General features: G+C 30.2%; 1 protein-coding gene across 1 annotated transcript in view; it reads left to right on the forward strand.

Moving 5' to 3' along the window:
• Positions 1-17920, forward strand: part of LOC119602007 — a 288955-nt gene that overhangs the window by 14652 nt on the left and 256383 nt on the right. The window contains exon 2 of the mRNA XM_037953315.1: positions 5043-5125. Coding sequence (XP_037809243.1) covers positions 5043-5125 — 83 coding nt within the window. The remainder of the gene's footprint in view (positions 1-5042; positions 5126-17920) is intronic.

A 17920-nucleotide genomic window follows, 5' to 3' on the forward strand; every position in this document is an offset into this window, starting at 1 on the left:
TATTTCAAGATTTTTTCACGATCGGTCATAACACGGGTGCGGTCGGTCCCATACAAGGTTTTCTTCAGAAAATCACTTGAACACTCATTACTTATTACTAAATTACGATATAGATACAATATTTTACTGAAATATAGTTTTTATGTACAGAAATTTAGCTTAAAGAATTTTTTACGATCGGTCTATAATTTGTCATATCTCCCATACTAGGTCCTGCCCCTAAAAGCAATTTAACCGTATTTAACTAGTTGCATTATCAATTTGTGTAGAACAAAATTATATACATTTATGTATTTTGAAAATCCTTAAATCTTTCACACACATGCACATTATTAAATATCGTTAAAGCATATCTTAGGGCGCTATAAAAATATAAAAGAAAATGGGGTTTGTAATGTTCAATAAATCTTTGAATGTAACAGATTTTAACTGTTTAAATCTTGGGGTTTTTCTATTTAGGACATGAGAAAACTTATTTCTACAAATATTTGATCAATTAAAAACGTATTAATATAAAAGTAGCTGGTGGAGGGTATTTAAGATTCGGCTCAGCCGAATATAGCACTCTTACTTGTTTTTATACCCTACACCACTTTAGTGGGGAGGTTATATTGGATTTGTGCTGATGTTTGTAACATACAAAAATATTCGTCCTAGACCCACCTTAAAGTATACCAATCGGCTTAGAATCGTTTTCTGAGTCGATTAAGCTATGCCCGTCCGTCCGTCTGGCTGTCCATGTAAACCTTGCGCGCAAGGTACAAGTCGCAATTTTCAAGATAATTGGATGAAATTTGGCACGCACACAAATATCGCGATGAAATTCAGCACAATAAAATATTATGTAAATATAAATATATTCACAAAATTTTATCGGGCTTGGTCCATATTTGCCCCTAGCCCCCATATAAAGCCTCTTTCAGAAAATAAGTTTTTCATCCATAAATTGCTTAAATGTATCGGAACAAGGGAATATTGAAGATAAATGCTTTATTATGAAAAATAAATCACATTTAATATTCATAACTGGTGTAGGGTATCATATGGTCGGCCACGCCCGACTATACTTTCTTACTTGTTAAACCTTATTTTTGAGCGTTAAAATAATTTTTTGAAGGAGACCTTAAGAGGAAAGTTGGTTCAATTATGGAGCAATTCTCAAAAAAATTGATGGAGACATTTTATCTTGTATAAAATCAATTTTTTGTCAAATTTCATCGTTGTACTCATATTTTTAAGGGGGCCGTAATAGGGTGTAGGGTGAGTTACCGACCCATTCCGCATTAAATTCGGTAAGAAGATTACGTTCCTATAAAAGTTGGTTATGTCGAATTTCTCCGCTATACTAGTATTTTTAAGGCGGTAATGATAGGGAGCTTATGGGGAGTGTAGGATCAATTATGAACCGATCCACATAAAATTTGGTAGAGAAATTTTGATGCATATAAAACTTAATTATGTCGAATTTCATCGTTGTACTCGTATATTTAGGTCGGTAATGAGCGTTAATGTCATTATCTGAAGGGGACCTTATATGGACCTATTCCGATAAAATTTGGTAGAGAGATTTTGGCTTATATAAAACTTATTCATGTCGAATTTTATCGCTCTACTCGTATTTTTAAGCCAGCAATGAGAGTAGACGTCGTTTTCTGAAGGGGACCTTGTATGGGGGGTACGGTCAATTATAGACCGATTCCAATAAAATTTGGTAGAGAGATTTTGGCTTATATAAAACTTATTTATATCGAATTTCATCGCTATATTCATATTTGTAAGCCGGTAATGAGTAATAATGTCATAGGGTCAATTATGGACCGATCCTCATAAAATTTGGTAGAGAGATTTTGGCTTATATAATTTATTTATGTCGAATTTCATAGCCATACTCGTATTTTTAAACCAGTTTTGACTTTTAAAGCTGTTTTTGGGGGCTATGCGAAATCGTGGTCCGATATTGCATTTGCAATACCAAACAAACATTACCTATAAGGAATTTTTTGTGAAAAATTTTAACTCTCTAGCTCTTTCCGTTTGAACCCTATCTTGCTTTTAACAGACAGACGGACATGGCTAGATCGTCTTAGAATTTAATAGGGATCCAGAATATAGTCTACGACCAATATTTTGATGTGTTACAAACGAAGTGACAAAATCAATATACAATATGTTTTTTATGGTGGGTATAATAACCAATTTTGGTTAATAATAACCAAAGTGGCAACACTGATGGTAAGTATAAAAGAAATACAAATTATATTTTAAAAACATAAATTTTGTCGACCAATTTCGCGCTAGATTACGTATTTGGTCTACTGCACAGTGGTATAGGAAAAAAAAAGAGGGAAATAATTCGGTAACTTCTAAGCGGTTAATCCGATTTTAATGAAATTTGGTATGCACAAAGAGGAGGTGTTGTCGAGTTTAGGTTTTGAATTTGGACCTTATAGGCCAACCAGGGGCCCGGCGGGGGGTCCTCAAATTAGAACACCTCGGCTATGTTAAATTTTTAAAACGATCCTATTTCTTCATTTGAGTTCCGATTTAAAAAAAATTTCGTATATAGAATCTCCTCATCGAGCACTATAAAAAATGTCGTCGTAGCAGTAAATTATCTCTTATAGTTTAGGAGATATTCGCATTTGAAAATTAACATTTTAAAATTTTTACCGTCCTTACTTTAGTTTTTTTGATAATAGCGGGTCCAAATATTCCCGATTTTCACCATTTTTTTTTATTCGCTTAACAACAAGTTTATATATCAAGCAGTGAAAGAATTATGTAAAAATCATGACTGAGTCCAAAGTTATAGGCATTTTAATTTAAAAAATAAAAAAAAGGCGATTTTTTGTAATTTTTTTGGGAAAAAAGTATCTTTTTCTTTTTAAGTTATCTAAAAAGTTTCTAAGAAGATGTATATAGAATTTATACTTTTTGGAAAGCTGACTTTACATAAAGTACGAAAAATGAAACAAAACCTAAAAATTTTTGATACCGAGGGGCCAGGTCCATCCAAAAAATCCTATTTTTTATGGAAAATTCAATTTTGAGCAAAAATTCTCAAATCGCATAGTCGATATCAAATTATAGTGACCTGTTTTATATGACCCAATATGTTCTTAATCATTTTGTAACGGGTTTCGATAACCCCGCCCCTGGTATGTATATAATAGGCAAAAAACCAAAAAATCCCATTTTTGGGATTTTTTAAAACTTTTTTGGGAATTCCGGGATTTCTAATAAGAAAATTCGAAATTTTTATTTAATTTTGGATTTTAAGTAAAAAAATCTACCTAACTGTAATATTTCATCAAAAAATATTCATAAATAAAATTTTTATTGCAATTTGAAAAAATTGTATCTTCGCAAAAACTGAATAAAAAACATTTTTTAATTTTTTTTAAAAAAAGTATTCCGCGAATTTTTTAATTTTCAAAAATTATATACAGTTTTGAAAAATAGACAAAATTACCTTTCCATTGATATATAACATGCCTACCTAATGTTTTTTAAGTGACAAATTAATTAGGGAAAACTCAACATCTTTTAGAAAATTTACATAGCACTATTATTTTCATCCATAAGGTTAACTCTTAAATTTGTTACATATCCATATGGATGAAAATAATAGTGCTAGGTAAATTTTCTAAAAGATGTTTAGTTTTCCCTAATTAATTTGTCACTTAAAAAACATTAGGTAGGCATGTTATATATCAATGGAAAAGTAATTTTGTCTATTTTTCAAAACTGTATATAATTTTTGAAAATTAAAAAATTCGCGGAATACTTTTTTTAAAAAAAATCAAAAAATGTTTTTTATTCAGTTTTTGCGAAGATACAAATTTTTCAAATTGCAATAAAAATTTTATTTATGAATATTTTTTGATGAAATTTTACAGTTAGGTAGATTTTTTTACTTAAAATCCAAAATTAAAAAAAATTTCGAATTTTATTATTAGAAATCCCGGAATTCCCAAAAAAGTTTTAAAAAATCCCAAAAATGGGATTTTTTGGTTTTTTGCCTATTATATCCATACCAGGGGCGGGGTTATCGAAATCCGTTACAAAATGATTAAGAACATATTGGGTCATATAAAACAGGTCACTATAATTTGATATCGACTATGCGATTTGAGAATTTTTGCTCAAAATTGAATTTTCCATAAAAAATAGGATTTTTTTGGATGGACCTGGTCCCCTCGGTATCAAAAATTTTTAGGTTTTGTTTCATTTATCGTACTTTATGTAAAGTCAGCTTTCCAAAAAGTATAAATTCTATATACATCTTCTTAGAAACTTTTTAGATAACTTAAAAAGAAAAAGATACTTTTTTCCCAAAAAATGACAAAAAATCGCCTTTTTTTTATTTTTTAAATTAAAATGCCTATAACTTTGGACTCAGTCATGATTTTTACATAATTCTTTCACTGCTTGATATATAAACTTGTTCTTAAGCGAATAAAAAAAATGGCGAAAATCGGGAATATTTGGACCCGCTATTATCAAAAAAACTAAAGTAAGGACGGTAAAAATTTTAAAATTTTAATTTTCAAATGCGAATATCTCCTAAACTATAAGAGATAATTTATTTTTATGGTGCTCGATGAGGAGATTCTATATACGAAATTTTTTTTAAATCGGAACTCAAATGAAGAAATAGGATCGTTTTAAAAATTTAACATAGCCGAGGTGTCCTAATTTGAGGACCCCCCGAAATAGGATCGTTTTAAAAATTTAACATAGCCGAGGTGTCCTAATTTGAGGACCCCCCCGCCGGGCCCCTGGTTGGCCTATAAGGTCCTAATTCAAAACCTAAACTCGACAACACCTCCTCTTTGTGCATACCAAATTTCATTAAAATCGGATTAACCGTTTAGAAGTTACCGAATTATTTCCCTCTTTTTTTTTTCCTATACCACTGTGTACTGTGGCGTGCGCCGGTCCACAATTGAAAACTGTCGCCATTTGAGTTTTACTTTTTTAAATTAATTTAACTTCCTGAATATTGTACAAAGTAACATTTTTGGTATTATTGTTTTCAGATAAATTGGAAACTACACGCTAGCTTTGGTAGTTATTGGAATAAATTAGCTGCTGTTACCGAAAGCTCCTGTGCTCTGCAGAAGTAAGTTCTTAAAAATGTTTTCAAACAATCGAACTGTCAGTTTGTTCATAATATTGCACCTTTAAATCTGTCGAAATTTAATTTGTATTAAGCACTTGAGAATCTAGTGTAATAGCGAAATTTTCTGTTTTCAAGCATTGTTTTCTTGCTTTAAATAATTTTTTTATATTCTCATCAAGGGCTTCTCATAAGCAGCGTTACCTACCCAGTGGAATTTTTTCCACATACATCTGCCATCTGATACCAAAGACAATGTAGATACGACTAATCCAAAGCGATGGCCTAGGCCGTACGATAGGTCCAACTCAACCGACATTGTAAGCAAAGGTCGGATGAGTACACACGAAACTAAAACACAATAACGAAACAATTTATATTCGGCAGTGCCGAATATTAAATACCCTCCACCACCAAGCTAGATAACTCGACATAAGTTTTGTTTCCGTAGTGAGGGTACTAACATTTGTGGGCCTTGTAAGGGTGCTACGACTTATTATGGACCGAAAACATTTTAGCTGAATGATTTATCTATACACAGAACATACTCATGTCAAATTTTATCCGGATATAATCATTTAACAATGAAATAAGTCATTTTCAAAAGTGAACCTTATATGGGAGATAATACCAATTATGGACCGATCCGGAAAAATTCCGTATAATGATTTATATATACAAAATACACACTTATGTCAATGTACGTTTAAGTAATATTAGGAAATGATCCTTATGGGTGTTGTGACCAATTATGGACCAATTCGGAAAAAAATTTCGCATAATTATTTATATGCACACAAAACATATTCAAGTCGAATTTTATCCCGATAGCTTTATAGTTAAGTGATTTTCTTAAGTGGACCTTATATGGATGCTATGACCAATTGCAAGCCTATCCGGAAAAAATTCATATAGGCAAAACATATTTGTATTCAATTTTATCATAATAGTTTTATTTATCTATGAAATATGCACGTTTAAGTGATTTTCGGAAGTGGACCTTACATGGAAGCTATGACCAATGGTAGACCGATACAGATCGACGTTGGTAGTGTGATTTCCGTTCGTATTATGTTTATATGTACACAATTTTGTGTTGATACCGATATTTTTGAGGGAGTTATTAACGATAAAGCAATTTCCGGGAATATGTATGGAGGCTATGGGAAATTTTGAATCGATTGTAATGATTTTGAACATAATTTATACCTGCCTTTAAAAAATAATATCTGACAAAACTCATCGAAATATTTATCTTTGATAATTTCTGAGAAAACTTCTTAAGAATTAGGAAACCCGATGAACCGATTTTGATGGTTTTTAATACCAAACTGCTTAGGACAATCCTATATACAGTTAATCTCAAAAATAAGTATACAGAAATACTAACAATTGGTTTTATTTAAAGAAGGATATTATTTTTTCAAAACTTAAAAAAGTAACACATTTTTTAAAAACAATTATGATAATTATTATTCACTACTTTTTTCCGGGTTATTTTGGTTACTTGAGTTCTTATTTAAGGTGTAGTTAAATAGGTGCAAAATTTACGTCACAAAAATAAGTATACACATAATTTCAATATGTATTTGGCTTAATGATATTAACAAAATTCATGAAAATTTTACCTGTTTGAATGTAATTATTTTATAATAAAATATTCTGTATACTATAACATGCAAAAAATTCACTTTTTGTTCCGAAAAATTGAAATTTTTGATAATTGATCTGAATAATATTTATAAGAGCATTTTTTCGTATTTAAGAACATCTGGCTATTTAAACCGCCGGAGTTTTGGATCGGGTATTCAATAATATCCCTCGTCTGTTCATTATGATGCATTGGAAGACGATATTTTAACTTTTAAATTAATTGTTTCTTCACAATAATTGCAATCCATTGCGGAACATTAACATAGTAATGCGTTCATATTCGACATTTAACGGCAATTTCCTAAATTTATATCTTATAATGCGATATTAATAATATTTGTACTAGTATCCATTAATTAAAACAAGTTTTTTAGTTCCAATCATCCATTACACACTCCTAAATACTACCAATAATTGTCAAATGGTGACCATGTCAATAACATACACTACATATCGGTTCTGAAATTGATTATTGTCCAATTATAAATGATTATTATATTAAATCAGGCTCAATTGGTGGTATGAATACGAATTGAACAATTTTGAACACGGATACATCTTAATTTGTTGCTAGAACAAATAAAATGTCCGATCCATAAAACATGGTTATTGTATCGAGTATATCAAGATATGATTGTTAGCATTATTGTATGCTTTGGAAATCGGAATATTTGGAAAACCTGTTTATATTAAAGGAAATATATAGAATTATCCAAATTTTAAAGTTTATGTTGTAAGTCTTAAGAAATCGGAGTTAAATTTCGGTTTTTTAAGAACGTACTGTGCACAGTGGGGCAGAATGGAAATTTTTTGGAAATAAATCTGGCATTTCTAAACGGCTGATCCGATCGGGATAAAATTTGGCGTGAGCGTAGCCAAGGAGTATTCAAGTTTAAGTTTTGAAGATGAATCCTGCAGATGCCCCAGGGACGGCGCTGTGGCGGCTCAAAGTAGGGTACCTACGACATGTAAAATTTTTAAACTCGTGCCATTTTTTTGTTTTTCACCCAAATACAAAGATTTTTATATTTTGTGAAAGCGCTCGACGAGATCTTGAAAAAACATGCTTGGACATACTACTTATCTCTTATAATATCCGAGTTATAGGCATTTAAAAATTTAGTGATACAAAATTTACCATACCTTGGTCCGCCTTTTTTTGAATACCGGGCGTAATTTTGGACCAAATGGACTCAATTTTTTCTTGTTAGTTAGACAACAAAATTTCCAATAATATACAAAAAATTTCGGATCAATATTGTTTACAGATCCAAAAATATACGTTTTTTAATCTAAAAATTCAAAAAATTTTAGATTTTTGGCGTTTTTTTTTGCCAAAAATGTGTCTTAACTCTTTTATTAAAAAAATAAAATTTTTATTAAGAACATATAACAATTTTATAGTTTTCTAAAAGGTATCTTTACGCAGAACGCTTTGGCGTAAAAAACTTGTCCTATTTTTTGAAAATGTTGCCACTGCGTCCTTCCGAATATGACCTATTTTTTATCAAAACTTCAACTTTGGGCGACATGTTCTAAAATCCCAAAGCTGGGATCAGAAAACTGAAAGCAGTTTTGGAAACCTCAATATGTTTTCTATTTACTCCAAAAGTATTTTCCCAGCCCTGAAAGAAATGTGGACCCTATGGGCAAAAAAGTAAAAAATCCCATTTTTGGGATTTTCATTCCTATTTTTAGGAATTGCGGGATGCCCTTTGACCTTTTCAATTTTTTTTTTGCATATTCTTATTTGAAATGACAAATTTAACAAGCGTTGAAAATTTCATTGAGTTTTGTTCATAAATAAAGATTTTGTCATATATTACATATTTGTTTAATTTCTAAAACTATGATTTATATCAAAATTTTAATAGGATCGCAGATAGCTACAACAATTTAGTCCATATTTATCCCTTAATATAATTTTTTAGTTAGATATGGAAATTCTCGACCCTTTACAAAAAATTTCAAGCCAATATCTCAATTACATTCAATAATATGTTCATTTAAACCTGTGTCCTTTAATTTCATCTTTTTCATATTTTAGCATTAAGTATGACAGCACATATTTAAATCTTATATTTACCTATTTGTTTGCTTATCCTTATAATTGAAAGGTCCTATTATGCTTAAATTTTCAAAAATTTATAACTATTTTTTACCTAAATTTTTTCGACAGATCATTTCGTTCTGTTTCGTTTATGATCATGTAGGTAAAAATATACAGGTAATGATAATTTCGATTCATTCACTAATAAGAAATATCAATGACTGAATTACAGGTTATAGTAATATAGTCCTAAATGTTAATAGGTAGACAATTCGTAATTTTTTACTTTGGAATACCTGTATCGGAAATGACAAGAATTGGTATATAAGTAAACTTCTCAGATTTTAAGTACCATATTTAATAAATCTACAATGAAGATTACATTAAAGTACGACGAGTTGTGTTCCGTTTTATGGAGTATATCTTCAAAAGGGCCAGAAAGAATTGAAGACATTTCAAATTATATAAAAACTACATATAGTAGAAAAGTAGACAAAACAGGCATATCAAAAATTGAAAACTTTTTAAAACTTTTTGATGTAAAAAGTAAGTCTGTGGATGGAAATCAAAAGAAATTTCGATTAAAATTTTGTAGTTGGATGGAAACTACTACGGAAATCTCAACTTACAACACATCAATAGGAGCGCCTTGCAAGTCATACGAAGACTTATGTTCAAGGTAAAAAAAAGAAGGTCACACAAAAACTTTTTTCAATCTCAAATGAGGAAATTGCTGATACATTTAACGAAATGCTGAAAAAGGAAAACCAACATATGGATGTCGTACATATTGCAACTATTCTTCCTAATGCATCACCAAAACGACTTAAGCGAATTGTGGAAAGTATACCAACTCCAACATCATAATCAAATTTTACTGAAGAGGAAGCAATAGCGCTTATGTTGGAACTGGGTCTCAGTCGAAATAAGTACCAAATATTAAGGAAAGCTCTGCATGAAAAAGGACACAATATATTTCCATCATACAAGGCGATCCAGGAAAAAAAAAACAAACTATCCTACTAAATCAACAAAAAATATTGAAGAATTGAAAGAACTGAGAGCTGCGGAAAAAAGCAGAATCCAAGAAGAATTTAAAGTTCAGATGGGATTAAACATCGACAAACCACTTTCAAGTTGCGGTAGTACAAATGACGGTAATACGTCGAGAAGGTTTTTTCGTGATTTTGAAATTACTTCAAAAATAACTGGAATCGACAAGGAGTTGCTTCGAAGAGTTAAAACTATTTTAATGGCACTGAATAGTAAACATAAAATTAATGAAAATCGATTTGGGGAATACACATCTGAAATTTCTAAATTACTTGTATCTCTGTATCCATGGAGGGAACTAACACCAACAGTACACAAAGTATTGTGTCATGGTCAAATAATAATTGAATCGAATATTCTTCCACTTGGAGAGTTAACAGAAGAAGCCCAGGAAGCGAGGAATCGAGATTTTAAGCATGTTCAACTATTCAGCTCAAGAAAATGCTCCAGGCAATCACAGAATGAAGATATTTTTAATAGTTTACTTCTATCTTCTGATCCTGTTCTTTCAACTATGCGAAAAAGATGGATTTGTTATGAAACTCTATCATCTCAAAACAAGGAAGATTTAAAGGACTTATATTACCTTCTGGATATGTATACCGATATGACAGATTATTTTATAGAAAATAAGTAGTGTTAGGAATTAACTATATAAGTAGGTTGTAAGAATTAATTGTATTATGTTTAAGATAAACAGTTCAAATAAAAAAAAGCTATTATACTAACTGATGATATTGTATTAAATTGTGTTTTATATTTCGGTGGGCGGGAAAGGTAATTTGTGTGGGGTGATTTAGGTGTTGTTGTGCGTGGCTCATAATAAAATTATAATTTTTTTTATTTTATATACAATATTATAATAAAATAATTAACTAAATAATTTTTAAAAATTATCCAAATATTTTATTCAACACCAAATGTATGTTCTGTCATACTTAATACTAAAATATGAAAAAGATGAAATTAAAGGACACAGGTTTAAATGAACATATTATTGAATGTAATTGAGATATTGGCTTGAAATTTTTTGTAAAGGGTCGAGAATTTCCATATCTAACTAAAAAATTATATTAAGGGATAAATATGGACTAAATTGTTGTAGCTATCTGCGATCCTATTAAAATTTTGATATAAATCATAGTTTTAGAAATTAAACAAATATGTAATATATGACAAAATCTTTATTTATGAACAAAACTCAATGAAATTTTCAACGCTTGTTAAATTTGTCATTTCAAATAAGAATATGCAAAAAAAAAAATGAAAAGGTCAAAGGGCATCCCGCAATTCCCAAAAATAGGAATGAAAATCCCAAAAATGGGATTTTTTACTTTTTTGCCCATAGGGTCCACATTTCTCTCAGGGCTGGGAAAATACTTTTGGAGTAAATAGAAAACATATTGAGGTTTCCAAAACTGCTTTCAGTTTTCTGATCCCAGCTTTGGGATTTTAGAACATGTCGCCCAAAGTTGAAGTTTTGATAAAAAATAGGTCATATTCGGAAGGACGCAGTGGCAACATTTTCAAAAAATAGGACAAGTTTTTTACGCCAAAGCGTTCTGCGTAAAGATACCTTTTAGAAAACTATAAAATTGTTATATGTTCTTAATAAAAATTTTATTTTTTTAATAAAAGAGTTAAGACACATTTTTGGCAAAAAAACGCCAAAAATCTAAAATTTTTTGAATTTTTAAATTAAAAAACGTATATTTTTGGATCTGTAAACGATATTGATCTGAAATTATTTGTATATTATTGGAAATTTGTTGTCTAACTAACAAGAAAAAATTGAGTCCATTTGGTCCAAAATTACGCCCGGTATTCAAAAAAAGGCGGACCAAGGTATGGTAAATTTTGTATCACTAAATTTTTAAATGCCTATAACTCGGATATTATAAGAGATAAGTAGTATGTCCAAGCATGTTTTTTCAAGATCTCGTCGAGCGCTTTCACAAAATATACAAAATCTTTGTATTTGGGTGAAAAACAAAAAAATGGCACGAGTTTAAAAATTTTACATGTCGTAGGTACCCTACTTTGAGCCGCCACAGCGCCGTCCCTGGGGCATCTGCAGGGTTCATCTTCAAAACTTAAACTCAAATACTCCTTGGCTACGCTCACGCTAAATTTTATCCCGATCGGATCAGCCGTTTAGAAATGCCCGATTTATTTCCAAAAAATGTCCATTCTGCCCCACTGTGCTGTGTTCAAAATGGCCAAATCCATGCATATAACATTAATTTCGAAATAACAACTCTTTTCAAAAGTTAAAAATTCTATTTCCAATGCATCATTTGGAGGGTTCAATGACCACCAGATCCAAAATCCGGGGTCCAAAGTGGAAAAAAATCTTAGAAATTAGAAAAAACTGTTCTATTAATTAATTCCGGAGCCAATCGTCCCAAATTTCAAGATTTCGGAACTAAAAGTAGATTTTATCCAAGTTATTGTGTAAAAAATATTTTATTAAAAAGTAATTATATTAATACAAGTAAAATTTTCATAAATTTTGTTAATATCATTAATCCAAATATATACTGAAATGATCTGTATACTTACTTTTGTGACGTAAATTTTGCACCTTTTTAACTTCAGCTTAAATAAGAACTCAAAGAACCAAAATATGAAGAAAAAAAGTAGTGAATAATAATTATCATAATTGTTTTTAATAAATAAATGTGTTACTTTTTTGTTTTTTGGAAAAATAATATCTTTTTTTAAATAAAACCAATCGTCAGTATTTCTGTATACTTACTTTTGTGATTAACTGTATATATAAAACAGACCGTTTGTTTGTTTGTGTGTTTGTTTGTTACGCTTTCACGGCAAAACTACTCAACCGATTTACATGAAATTCGGTCAGCTAATAGGTCTAACCCCAAAAGGAACAATAGGCTATATAAGATCTTGATCGGATGCCACACCCCTTTTTACGCCCACTTTTTGTAAAACTATTATTACACCAATTTTGCAATCACAATATGCAAAAACTACTAAACCGATTTTGCATACCGATAGGTATAAGCTTAGAAAGAACTATAGGCTATATATAAGAACTTGATCCGATGCCACGCCTTACCTATTTCGTATCCTATAATTATATGAAAGAGAAAGTCTGTTTGTTACGCTTTCACGCACAAACAAACTAGTGAACCGATTTACATGCAATTTAGAACACTTATAGTTCTATTCTAAAGTAGAACAATAGGCTATATAAAATAATGATTTGATGTCACGATTCTTCTTATGCTCACTTTTTTCTATATAATTGTTATACAAAATGTTCATTCGAGACTTACAGAAAACTACTGAACCGATAAGTCTGATCTCAGGATCGGACGCCACGCCGCTTCTTACCCCAACTTTTTGTAAAACAATTAATTAAACAAATTTTTACCAAAAACTACTGATCCGATTTTCATGAAATCTGTTATAATGAATGTTGTGGAATAAACAGTACGACACATTACATCTTCAAAACCTATAATAAATAATAATAAATATATATGAAACTCTTTTTTTACTCTTTCACTACATAACTAATAAACTTATTTACATAAAATAACCTCAGAAGTTAACAAGTTAGAGTGCTATATTCGGCTATGCCGAATCTTAAATACCCTCCACCAGCAAGCTACTTTTTATTAAAACCCATTTAACTATCTAATTTTTAGATAACTTGACTTTATATAGGAGCTACGACCAATTACGGGCCTCTCCAGAAAAATTTCGTAGAGTGATTCATATGTATGTACACAAAACATATTTATGTCGAGTTTTATCAATATAGCTTTATTTAACAATGAAATATGTGAGTTTAAATGATTTTCGGAAGAGAGCCTTATATGGGAGGTATGACCAATAATGGACCGATCTGGAGAAAAATTGTTAGAATGATTTATACGTATACAAAACATATTCAAGTTGAATTTTAAACCGACAGCTTTATTTATCAATGAAACATATTCGGATTTATCAATGAAACATATGGGAGCTATGACCAATTATAGTCTTATCTGAAAAAAATTTCGTAGAATGATTCATATATAGACGAAACATATAAGTGTCGAATTTTATCAAGACACCTTTATTTGACAATTAAATATGTGCGTTTAAGTGAATTCCGGAAGTGTGCCTTATATGGGAGCTATAACAAATAATGGACCGATCCGAAAAGAAATTTGGTAGAATGATTTGTATGTACACAAATCATATTCAGCTCGAATTGTATCACAAAAGCTTTATTTGTCAATGAAATATGTGCGTTTAGGTGATTTTTGGAAGTGGACCTTACATGGGAGCTATGACCAATTGTAAACCGACTGAGATCTACGTTGGTAGTATGATTTCTATTCTTATTATATTTGTATGTACATTGTGTTGATACCGATATATTTAAGAGAGTTATTAACGATAAACTTATATCCGGGAATATACACCTTTGTATGGGGCTATGGGAAATATTGGATCAATTGTTATGAGTTTAAACATACTTGATCCCTGGCACAACGTGTGACAAAATTCATCGAAATTTCATTGGTAGTTTCAGAGAAAACTACTTAAGAATTGGGAAAAAAACCTTATTTTTTTCGAGGTAGTCTGAAATTATTAATCATAACTTTTTACGTCGTGTACCGGTTTTACTGATTTTCAATACCAAACTGTACCGGATAATAAGGAATATTTTGGGTGAATTTCGTGAATTTTTATTGCTTCGTTTTAATGTGAACGTGTTTTACACAGACAAACGGACATAGCTAAATCGACTCAGAATTTTATATGGATCAAGAATATATATCGAGACCCTATATTCAAAAAGTGCGAACTCAACTTTTGGTCGAATTGCGTTTTTGATGGCAAATATTTTCCCATCTCATTCCCCATCTCTGGTAAAAATGTTAAACCAAAAAAGTTAGTTTTGCGCTTTTTATATCATTTTTTATTATATTGCTATCTCAAAATAGAATTTTTTTTGAAGAAAATAAGTGCTAACTTCCATACAAAATTAACAAAATTTTTTAAAAGATTTAGTTTAATTAACATTTATATCGAATCTTATCAAATCGGACATGCTGAACACAATACTAGTAAGGATTAAGAAATTTAATGACCAGTTTTTGAGATATGCCCATTTATATTCATATTATAGAAGTCTAGTTTTTTTACTCTATATACTTTTTCTCCAGAAAATTGGCACTAACTCTATTAACCAATAATAAAATTAAGTTCCATAATATTCTATTGTTATAATTTAGAATTTTTACTCTTTAAATATGCGAATAATGGCAAATAAATTGCAAAAAACATAATTTTTTTGTATTCAAAAATATTTTTTCTACTATATTACTATTATACAATATATAACTTTATATTATAAATCAACATATATAACATATATAACTATGTAATTTATGTCATATGAAAAAATATTCGGCGGTATTCAAATAAAACTTAAATTTTGGAAGATTTGTGTTACAAGTAATATCAAAACGGAAGGTATGTAATTATTACTATGTACAAATATATCACGGAAATATACTATTTATTCACTTTAGCATGGTTGATGAATGGAACTATAATTCTTTGCAACGTATTGCTATTGAATATGAGTCCTCGTCGGACGAAGAACCTGTATTACGAAAAAGATCAAAAAGGGAATACAATTCTTGCTCCCAGCTACGGAAATCAAATTATATTAAAAGGATGATTGGCAAAAAATATTTAGGATTTTCAACAATTGCAAAAAAAATCAAACAAAACAGGCCTAAACCTCAACGAAAAATGGGTCCAAAATGTTCATCAAAATTTTGTTTAAAAAGTAAATTAAGATGGTGTAACTTATTTGAAGAAGATGAAAGGAAAAATATATTTGAACAGTTTTGGAAACTATCCTGGGAAGGTAAAAAAATGTTTGTGAAATCTCATGTTTCGGAATTAGCAACAACAACAAAACATTCAGAAAAGTCTAAGAGATATAAAACATTTATCTATAAACTTCCTTATAAACATAAATTACTACAGGTATGTAAATTGATGTTCCTATCAACATTAGGCATAAATCGTAGTATGGCAATCGGTTGGGTAGTTGACAAAGTTTCACCCCCTGTAATACAAAACCAACAACGTATTTCGGATTCTAAAGTCAGAGATTCTAAACTATTCCTAAAGACTTATTTGCAAAACTTAGAAAAAACAGAAAGTCACTATTGCCGCCAAAAAAACTACAAAATTATACCTTTCAGAATGTTTTAAAACAAAGACAGATGTATATAATGATTATCTAAACATATGCTCTCTAAAACAAGTGAATTCATTGTCCTATTTTACGTTCTCAAGAACTTTTGATGACGAAAATTATGCAATATTTAAGCCCCGTAAGGATGAATGCGATACATGCGTGGGTTACAAAACAAAACAAATATCTGCAGAAGAGTATAAATATCATATAGCCAAAAAAGAACGTGCACAGATTGAAAAAACACTAGATAAGATAAAATCTCAAAATAAATTATGCCATGTCTTTACTATGGACACTCAGGCAGTTAAACTATGTCCCGATATTAACGCGTCCGCCGTTTATTATAAACAACGATTGCAAGTTCACAACTTCACAATCTACAATATTGGGAATCACCAGTGCTCTAATTATTGGTGGAGCGAAATACATGGTGACCTGTCTGCTTCATCGTTTGTAACATGCATTATAAATCATTTGGAAGTTTACTGTTTATCCGACATGCTGCCAATAATATTATATTCAGATGGATGCGGATATCAAAATAGAAATCACATTTTAGCTAATGCGTTATCAAATTTTTCAATCCGGCATAATAAAGTTATAGAACAGAAATATTTAGAAAAAGGACACACTCAAATGGAATGTGACAGTGCTCACGCAAAAATAGAAAAAAAATTGAAAAACCAATCAGTTTATTTGCCCATTGAATACGTCACTTACACGAAGGAAGCCCGAAAAACCGTAAAAATTGATAACAAAATAAAGAAAATGCCATTTGATGCTATATATTTGAATTACGATTTTTTTAAAAATTACAATGACCAAGAACTAATTCGTTTTTCTTCAATAAGACCTGGAAAAGGAAAGAATGATCCAACTGTCTCACAACTACGTTCTATTTTATACCTTCCCAATGGCTGCGTAAAATATAAAACCAATTTTGACGATCAGTATACAGATTTGCCTTGCCGAATCAAAAAATACGAAGGAAAACTAGAACCAAAACCGTTGCACTCGAAACAACTTCCTATACAATTAAATAAATGGAAACACCTCCAAGAACTTAAAAAAGTTATTCCACAGGAGTATCATTACTTTTATGATAACTTGCTCTACACAAAATCCAATTAACTCATGATAATAATGTCAATTTATAATATAAATATTTTCTTTAATATTTACCTATGTATGTATGTATTTATTCATTTTTTATTAAACAACTATTACGCAATTATAAATTAATAAAATTTTACAAACAAATTTTACTATTTTATTTGAACAAAATATGCTAACTTTAAATAAATATTTGTTTTTTGGTCGACTAAAAAGTGCTATCTTAAAAATATTCGCGTAAACCTGCAAAATAAATAAAATTTTTACATACACTAATTAACAAGATTATTTAAAAACAAGTGAGAAATTATAGTCGGGCGAGGCCGACCATATAATACCCTACACCTTTGACAAAAATATAATGTGATTTAGTTGCCATAATAAAGCATTTAAGTTGAATTGTACCTTGCCTTAGATATACATACTTAAGCCGTTTATTGTTGAATAAAATTGTGGACATTTAAGTGAAATTTTGATGGGGGCTTTTCATAGGGGCTAGGGTCATATGAGAACCTATTATTATGGAATTCGTGGGGGTCATCAAGTCTTGTATACAACTTGGTTATTGCAGCTTTTTGTCGAGATATGAGTATATTAAACATAATTATGAACTTAAAAGCCCTATTCGGCGGGTTCAGTTGTAAGGGGGCTAGGTGAAATAATGGACCGATGTAAACCATTTTCAACA

This window comes from Lucilia sericata, unplaced genomic scaffold, assembly GCF_015586225.1.
Source record: "Lucilia sericata isolate MDLA Ls3-8-SP2 unplaced genomic scaffold, ASM1558622v1 Contig000205F_arrow, whole genome shotgun sequence".
NCBI classification, from domain to species: domain Eukaryota; kingdom Metazoa; phylum Arthropoda; class Insecta; order Diptera; family Calliphoridae; genus Lucilia; species Lucilia sericata.